This window comes from Agrilus planipennis, unplaced genomic scaffold, assembly GCF_000699045.2.
Source record: "Agrilus planipennis isolate EAB-ADULT unplaced genomic scaffold, Apla_2.0 scaffold195, whole genome shotgun sequence".
Taxonomy (NCBI): domain Eukaryota; kingdom Metazoa; phylum Arthropoda; class Insecta; order Coleoptera; family Buprestidae; genus Agrilus; species Agrilus planipennis.
This window is the reverse complement of record NW_020439173.1, coordinates 417,009-425,243: the sequence shown is the minus strand read 5'-3', so window position 1 is coordinate 425,243 and position 8,235 is coordinate 417,009. Positions and strand designations below refer to the sequence as shown.

Below are 8,235 nucleotides of genomic sequence, written 5' to 3'. Positions count from 1 at the left end.
ATTCCCATTAACAAAATGAGCTGTTGCTTGTGCACTTCAAGGTTCGTGAGAGAAAGTAAAGAAAAAATGAGTAAGTCTCAATTTGCTTTTGTTATAAACTTATTTTTTATCTTTTTTAAAGTCCAGCAGTACCAAAAATACTTGAATCGCTCACAATTGTAATAAATTTATGGTTAAAACTTTTACTGCGCTCGCTTTTATAGATACGAATATAAAAAATACCAAAATTGTTAAGTTCAAGGTCTTTATTACATTACAAAAGGTAATAGGTAATATGTAGATTTAGATAAATAATGAATTTATGTTTATGCATAACAATAGACACAAATAACAAACTAGGTATTACATTATCATAAAATACTCGGTTACAATCATTATTATAATTAAAAAAAAATTATATGTTTACTGTTCTCTATGTCCTGCATATAAAAAGTACATCATAGCAAATATTTTATTTACGTATTAAAAAATAGCGTTTATGTTGTGCTTTTTACTTTTCCTTTTTTTGAAAATGTTTATCTTTCTATTCAGTTCTACGTTTTTATGGAACGCGGAACTTTTCAACACTTACGCGGATGTATGTAAGACTTTACTCATATAAATTTTACACAACATCCAGTATATAACTAGAAAAATATACTTTTAAATAGAGCACGTTAAAGAAACTAAAAATTCCGTTTGTTTTATCAAGAATTTCTACATATTGTACCTAGTGGTTTAAAAACAAATCAGTGACATTGCCTATGTATAAATATCTTTAATTTCAACATTACAGTTGTATTACTAATGAGGCACCCTGTATATATTTATTAGCTCTAAAAATGAATTTAAACGGAAAGAAACAAATTTTCTTTATTTCAATAAATTCTTATTAAAAAAACACCCTGTATGTTTGACAATAACAATTAAGATTAAACCTAGAGCAGATAAAAAATGAAATTCAATATATTTTGTCGTTTATTGGAGTATTAAAAAAAGGTGAATAAAAACTAATATGTATTGTTTAAATAAACACAATATTTAGTAATCCTGTATATGTAATTTTAGTTCTGTACTCACCTAATAATAAAATATGAACGTTTTTATGCTTATCGGCTATTTCACACAGCTCCTAAAAATATAAAAAAAATATTTCCTAATTTTTCAAATTTTGTAATACGCAATAGTAGTATGCTATTTAAAATTATGAACAATTATTTATGAAAATAGTAATTTTCGTTCGTGTGGTTAGGGCCTTTTAATTTATTTTTGCCGCATTTAACTTTTACGGGTTAGATATTTCAAATGTACAATAAACCGCATGAAAATTATCTTACATTCCATAAAATATTGCGTCATTATCAGTAAGTTAGTAATGACTTGCATGAAATACTGTTAATGTCTACGTAAAATAAAAAAAATCACATTTTTGTTATCAACTAATCGACATGTCTGATTAAAAAACTCTATTTTTGCTGCGTATAATAAGATGAACACGCATTAAACTTCTCAGTTGTTAATATTAATACAAAAAAGAATATTTACGAAACAACTATTTTTAAATTTGCCATACTATTACTAGATATTTCGCAATAACCGGTATAGATGGCATGTCATACATCCCAGAAAATTTAAGTTGTTTTAAATTTGCCGCATTTGTTTAAAAAGTCGTCAGTTCGCGCGTGTGTGTAGTGTGTGCTGCAGGGTTCGTACAAATAATTGCCAACTTTTAAAAAATTTTTAAAGAGAAAGGCCAGTTCAATTTTAATCATTAATTTTACGCTCGTGGCACCTTAAACAATTCCACATCATTTCAAAAATGGCTCCGGTGGGTAAGTAAAAATAAACTTATTAATTTCGTTTAAGCATTAACGTAATACACACGTCAGATGGTCGGTTTCGTCTCTTACCTTGGCTTTTTCTAAATTTCTGCAAGTCGCTATTAGCTTGTCAGGTGGATTTGGAATGCTCAACAAATGTTTCACTAAACCGAGTCCCAGTCCCCGATTACAGCCGGTAATTAAAATTGATTTAATCATTATTCTAATAAGGATAACTTTTTAAAACGAACAACGAACCAATTGTGAACGATAACGGAATAATATAAAGTATAAATAGGGTTATGATTTGATTTCGTTAAAAAAGAAAAACAAGGTCAACGTAAATGGCGTCAACAAGGCTGTTTTTTTCTCGAGGATTTGTTAACGACAGTGTGGTGCTTTCGATTCGTAAATTCACTATTTTTCGAACCGAAAAGAAAGTGTTTATTAGGATGTTTAGTGCCCAAACAATAGGTGAATATACGTTTCATCACTCAAACCTGTTAGTACAGTACTGCTTGACGAAATGGCTAACTAATTTTTAACCAGTTTTTACCACTTTTTATTCTAACAACTAACAAGAAAAGAAAGGTCCAGCGTTGTGTATGAATTAACAGGAAGTTTTTTTGAATTTGTCACAGGTGAGGCTCCAAAACCTGAATATGATCTTGTCGTTATTGGAGGAGGATCTGGAGGCTTGGCATGTGCAAAGGAAGCCTCAAACTTAGGTGCTAAGGTTGCAGTATTAGATTATGTAACACCAACACCATTGGGAACTAAATGGGGACTTGGTGGAACTTGTGTGAATGTCGGGTGTATCCCCAAAAAATTAATGCATCAAGCTGCATTATTAGGAGAATCATTACATGTAAGTAACTAAATAATGTGTGCTTGACTTTAATAGTACGTATATTAATTGCATTGCAAAACATATATGTAAGGGACTGAAATTTAGTGTTTGTTTATTTAAATTATTTGTTAAAGTAAATAACTATGATTAGAATATGTTTTATTAAGCTAGCATTAATTACTTTTTTGTTGTCTGTAAGTGCTTTTTTAGTGGCATATGAAATACTTTATCTATTAATTAGTAGTGTTATCTATTTCATTTAGATGATAAGGAGATACATCAGAAATTTATGGTACAATACTTGTCTTTAAATACTGATGAAACAATTTTGTTGTAATTGTAAATGTTCATGTTATATTTTTCTATTCCATTGATTCCTATTTCATTACTTTCAAATGAAATATGTTTCAAGTTAACATTACTTTTAAGGCATTATTAATGTGCTAAAAATCTCAATTTGTTATTATAATTATAATTGAAATATTTTAAGGATGCTCAAGCTTATGGTTGGCAGTTGCAACCAGAAAACATCAAACACCAATGGTCTGCTTTAACACAGGCTGTACAAAATCATATAAAATCAGTCAATTGGGTTACCAGGGTCGATTTACGTGATAAGTAAGTTTTAATTGTAAAAAAGCAATCTAATATTGAAGGTTCTAACATTTTTTTAATTTTTTTTAACAGGAAAGTAGAATATATTAACGGTTTAGGTGTTTTCAAGGATCGTTACACCATTCAGACAACAACAAAACAGGGTGAACGCCTCCTCACATCTAAATATTTCCTTATTGCCTGTGGAGGAAGGCCACGTTACCCTGACATACCCGGTGCAGTCGAATATGGCATAACTAGTGATGATATTTTTAGTTTAAAGAATGCCCCAGGAAAAACCATAATCATTGGTGCTGGATGTATCCTTTCCATTAACATGTACATTTTTTTTTTAAGATTCACAATTACTATGTTAAAATCTGTTGGTCATGTTTTTCCTTAATGATTATAAAGATATTGGTCTTGAGTGTGCAGGGTTTTTAAATGGATTAGGGTATGATGCAACTGTGATGGTTCGATCTGTAGTTCTCAGGGGCTTTGACCAGCAAATGGCCGGAATTATTACCGAGTCTATGGTTCAAAAAGGAATTAAATTTCTTCACAAGTAATTCTTTCCTGTTATGTTAACTTTATGCTCAATTTTTAGTAATAAGTCCCTTTTTTCTGATAATAGATCACAATTACATATTAGATAAGATAAAGCTATTGATCAATTTCCACTTCCTTATTGTAACTGTTATTGTTGTCAACTTCAACTTGTTTTTTTTTTTTTCAGGTGTTTGCCAGATTCTGTGGAGAAAACGCCAGAAGATCGACTCCTGGTGAAATGGCATAACCAACAGGGTGAGCAGTTCTCTGACGTCTACGACACAATCCTCTTTGCAATTGGAAGACGTGCATTAACGCGGGAACTCAAAGCAGAAGTTGCAGGCATCAAATTGGCCCCAGACAACGAAAAAATCGACGCTGTTAACGAACAGTCAAATGTACCCCACATTTACGCCGTTGGAGACGTTTTATATGTAATACTTTATATATATATTCATAAAGCCAGGGGTTTAAATGAATGTTTTGTTATAGAAAAAGCCTGAACTCACACCTGTAGCCATTCATGCTGGTAGATTGCTAGCCAGGAGGTTGTTTGGGGGAAGTACACTGCAGATGGATTATCAGAACGTTGCCACAACCATTTTTACGCCCTTAGAGTATGGATGTGTAGGTAAGTGTAAATATTTACAACAGAAAAATTTTGTTGTTAATTAATGCTGACACTGTATGTTGGGTTGCCTGCATACATGAGACAGGTATGTGTATACATGTGACAGGCAACCCAACATACAGTATCAGTACGTTATTAGATACAAAAAGTTCTGAACTGTTTTGTTGAATATTTGTTTAATTGAAGTTCCATGAATGTTTTTCTAATTTTTGAATTTGTAATCAGAACTTTTTGTATCTACCAATTTATCAGGGAGGCAATAAAAATTAATATGTTATTATTTAAGGTCTTAGTGAAGAAAAGGCCAATGAAGACTATGGTGCTGACAATATTGAAGTGTATCATGCTTATTACAAGCCAACAGAGTTCTTTATTCCACAAAAGTCGATAGCGCACTGTTATTTAAAGGTGGTGTCTTTACGGGAGCCTCCGCAGAAGGTCTTGGGCATGCACTTTATTGGACCCCAAGCTGGAGAAGTTATCCAAGGATTTGCAGCCGCCTTGAAGTAAGTAAAACATTTTCTTTCAAGTCCCAACTCTTTTCCTGCTAAATTATATCCTTCTTACCTTCATCCTTTGTCCAGATCATCCCTGTATATGGAGGAAAACGCCTCTCGGTATGTTTAGAAAATAAGGGATTGGGAAGGGTTTTTCTAAATTTTGATGTTTTCAGGTCCAATTTGACCGTAGAAACCCTAATGAATACTGTTGGTATCCATCCTACGATTGCTGAAGAATTCACGAGAATAAACGTTACAAAAAGATCCGGGAAAGACCCAAATCCCGCTTCCTGCTGCAGTTAAAATTGTTTGAGGGTAAGAAGGGGGGAAGGGGTTAGCAGTGTTGCCGTCAGAAATTGGGGGGTGGACTGTGTCGCCAGGGCAGTAAGACCGTGTTTTAAGTAAATGCAATCTAAAGGAGTGATTATGGTGTGATTTTTTTTGCTCTTAGCTTGCTCTATATTTAATTCTTTCTTATACATGAGTGCCTTTTTTAAAAAAGCTATGTAAAAAAAAGGGTAAAGGTAGTTCAAAACATCAGAGTTGGTTCAGGAGCAATGTGGAGGGCGACAACGAGCGTGAAAAATTATTAAAATAAAACGCCATTTTTAATTCCTTAAGTATTTTTTTTTGTTTATTTTCTGTTCTTTCGTATGGTTGTTGTTGTTGCGCAAATTTTGTGTAATTTATAATCTTGATCATCACTTGCCCTTTGTAATTAATTACATTTGTATTAATGCGTTAATTGTTAAATAGGAAATTGTACGATTTTAAGGTAATGCACTACAAGTCGGATAATTAATAAAACAATGCATTCCAGTAATATGTTGGAATTAAAAGAGAAATAGAAAACGTAACTAATATGCGATTATAAAAACAAGTGTTAAATGTGATCCAAATGCATATTACTTAACTTTCTGTTTTATATTCTATGTAAAAGTCACCAAAAGAAATATAAGATGTGGATTTTATGCATTTTTTTTGTTTTGTTTGTACCAAAATAATGAAAAGATAAAGGTGCTTGTATGTCGCCATAGCTGTTATCAATTTTAAAGCACGTAATTTNAGAACTAATCACTTATTTTCAAAACTACAGACCTTTGTTAACATTATTGGTGCCACGGTGTTCGTCACAAAAGTGTCCACAAGTTGTGACGGTTTCACCAAATGTAATTTTGTCGACTTGGGAGAAGTACCGGCATTGTTGAAAAGAACGTTTAAGCCATCGTCTTTCAGAATATTTTCAAGTTTAAGCTTAAAATCGTCGTAGGAATTAAAATCTGTAACATCTGAATTCAAATTTAACTTTAACGGTTGCAATTGTAAAAGCTGAACATCCTGTATGTTTATTGTTTATAATTATTATAGTAATTGTAATAATGTCTTGTGGCTATCATAAATTCGTAAATTTTTCTCGTAAGATGAACAAGGAATTTTTATTTATTATTTTGGAACCTAAAAGTCTCTTATAACTATAAAATAAAACGTGCTACAATAAAATGTTCTAAACAATAACATTTATGATTCTTACAAGCTATTTGAATACGTAAACGCGATATCTTTAACTTCAATATTAAACAAGGGACTTTAATTAAAATTTGCCCGCATTTGTCACTTTATCTATCGTTGAAATCATCGAAAATTCGTAAATCTGAATGGTTAAAGAAATATACTTTAAACAAGATACTTACATCTGTCTCAAAGGAAAGAGAGAGCAGATATCTAGCGCATACAAAATTATTTAAAATAACTACGAGTATTTGTTTATTTATATTATAATGTTCCTAGCAGATAATACAATGCCATTATGCTTCACCCAAATTCGTGCATCTGTTAGAGACTGTGCAGAAAAATTAGAAAAAAAAGATAATGAAAATTTTACAAGAATAAGATATCTTTACAACTATTACTAATTAATTAATTACTTCTACGTTATATTTTGTAATTTGATAGAGTATAGTATTGAGTTTCACTCAAAAAAACTATTCTCGTTACATAAAACATTATCTAATTTTATTTGTTGTCAGGGTTGTAATATTTGCTGCAAGTTGGGTTGCCTATGAATTATATTACAACTTGTAGCTTGATTTAATAGTTTAATGTATTGTAAAAGAAAAAAATGATTTCTATGCATCCCTAACTGTATCTACATGGAAAAAATATAATTCAAAGATGATAATTCATCAATCTCCTTCAATTAAAATGAAATTACAGCTTAATTACAGCTTTTGTCTAAACTTGTCCCGGCGCCTCCACCAAAATTTTTAATAAATTTTTTCATTATTTGCTTATGACGTTTATCTATCATCATGAAAGTATTATTTTCATCAAAATTTAATTAATACTAATAATTAGCAATTAAATACGTATAAGTATATATAATACAGCTCCAAATAAAAATGTTTAGGTAGGTAGGTATTTTCATCCAAATTGTATCGGATGTTTTACTATGAAATTAATTATTTCTACATAATATCTGGTGTTTTGTTAGAGGATGGTATTGTTTCACAACAAGAAGTTATTTTCGTATAAAAATACCGTTTCTAGCTCCCTTTGTAGTTAAATAATTAAGGTTGTAAATTTAGCTGTATGTTGGGTTGTCTATGTGTTATCTATATTATACGTACAAATTGTAGTTTAATTTATTGGAAAAAGACAAAATAATTAACATTCCTAATTGCATCTACATGGAAAATATAATTTAAAGATGAAAATTCATCAATCTACTCCATTGAAACCAAAATTTCAAGTCAATTATAGCTTTTATTTCAAATTGTCCCGGCGCCTCCGCCAAAATTGTAAGTAATTTTTTGACAGTTCTTAATAACGATAATAAACACGAATTGAAGCAATAATTTTTTAAAATTGTTACTTTTTGATAATAATTACACAATTTAAAATATTCTTTGACTATTTCTTCTTTAGTTATGCTATTCCTATAAAAAAAATTGAAATGACGAAAACAAAAAGATGCTAGAAAATGTATTACGATCTGCAACTATTTGTAGTTGTTCCGGCTATGTATAGACACAATTGAATACTTAATTATGACTTGAATTACGTAAATTTATATTTGTGTGGTAAAGTATGACTAATTATCGGTTAGCGAAGCTTGATATTTCAAGGTTTTACTGGGGACCTACAATTATTGTAGGTAGTTTTAAGAGACAATCTGCAAGTAGCTAAGCTTGTAGATGTACCCATTACTATAAAAAATCATGTCAGGGTCGAAGGTTAAAACAATTAACTTGAGTAAACCTATTTTACAAACCTTTTTTGTAGCTACACATAATTTAAATTATTTTAATATTA

At 30.7% G+C, this 8,235-nt stretch overlaps 2 protein-coding genes across 4 annotated transcripts in view; one reads left to right on the top strand and one right to left on the bottom strand.

Moving 5' to 3' along the window:
* Window positions 1-8,235, bottom strand: part of LOC108739839 (C-factor-like) — a 16,061-nt gene that overhangs the window by 4,670 nt on the left and 3,156 nt on the right. Inside the window, exon 2 of the mRNA XM_025978027.1 lies at window positions 6,022-6,261. Within this exon, the coding sequence (XP_025833812.1) occupies window positions 6,022-6,261 (240 nt within the window). The remainder of the gene's footprint in view (window positions 1-6,021; window positions 6,262-8,235) is intronic.
* On the top strand, window positions 16-5,898 carry LOC108739851 (thioredoxin reductase 1, mitochondrial). Of its 3 annotated transcripts, none has more exons than XM_025978023.1 (9): window positions 16-70; window positions 2,441-2,667; window positions 3,140-3,267; window positions 3,337-3,563; window positions 3,658-3,808; window positions 3,980-4,226; window positions 4,285-4,423; window positions 4,710-4,929; window positions 5,097-5,898. In XM_025978023.1, the coding sequence occupies exons 1-9, from the start codon at window positions 16-18 to the stop codon at window positions 5,224-5,226; spliced, it is 1,524 nt and encodes a 507-aa protein (XP_025833808.1). In that variant the 3' UTR covers window positions 5,227-5,898. The 3 variants fall into 3 exon arrangements, with proteins under 3 accessions (XP_025833808.1, XP_018329438.1, XP_025833807.1); XM_018473936.2 differs by lacking the exon at window positions 16-70 and adding an exon at window positions 1,496-1,811; XM_025978022.1 differs by lacking the exon at window positions 16-70 and adding an exon at window positions 2,129-2,273 and having other exon boundaries at window positions 5,097-5,538.

What these genes read in the sequence shown, in the direction of transcription:
- LOC108739851 (XM_025978022.1), top strand. Translation starts at nt 2,144, where the DNA reads ATGGCGTCAACAAGGCTGTTTTTTTCTCGAGGATTTGTTAACGACAGT. An exon ending in GGAATTAAATTTCTTCACAA is followed by an intron (nt 3,809 to 3,979) that starts GTAATTCTTTCC and finishes TTTTTTTTTCAG; the next exon opens with GTGTTTGCCAGATTCTGTGG. An exon ending in GGATTTGCAGCCGCCTTGAA is followed by an intron (nt 4,930 to 5,096) that starts GTAAGTAAAACA and finishes TGATGTTTTCAG; the next exon opens with GTCCAATTTGACCGTAGAAA.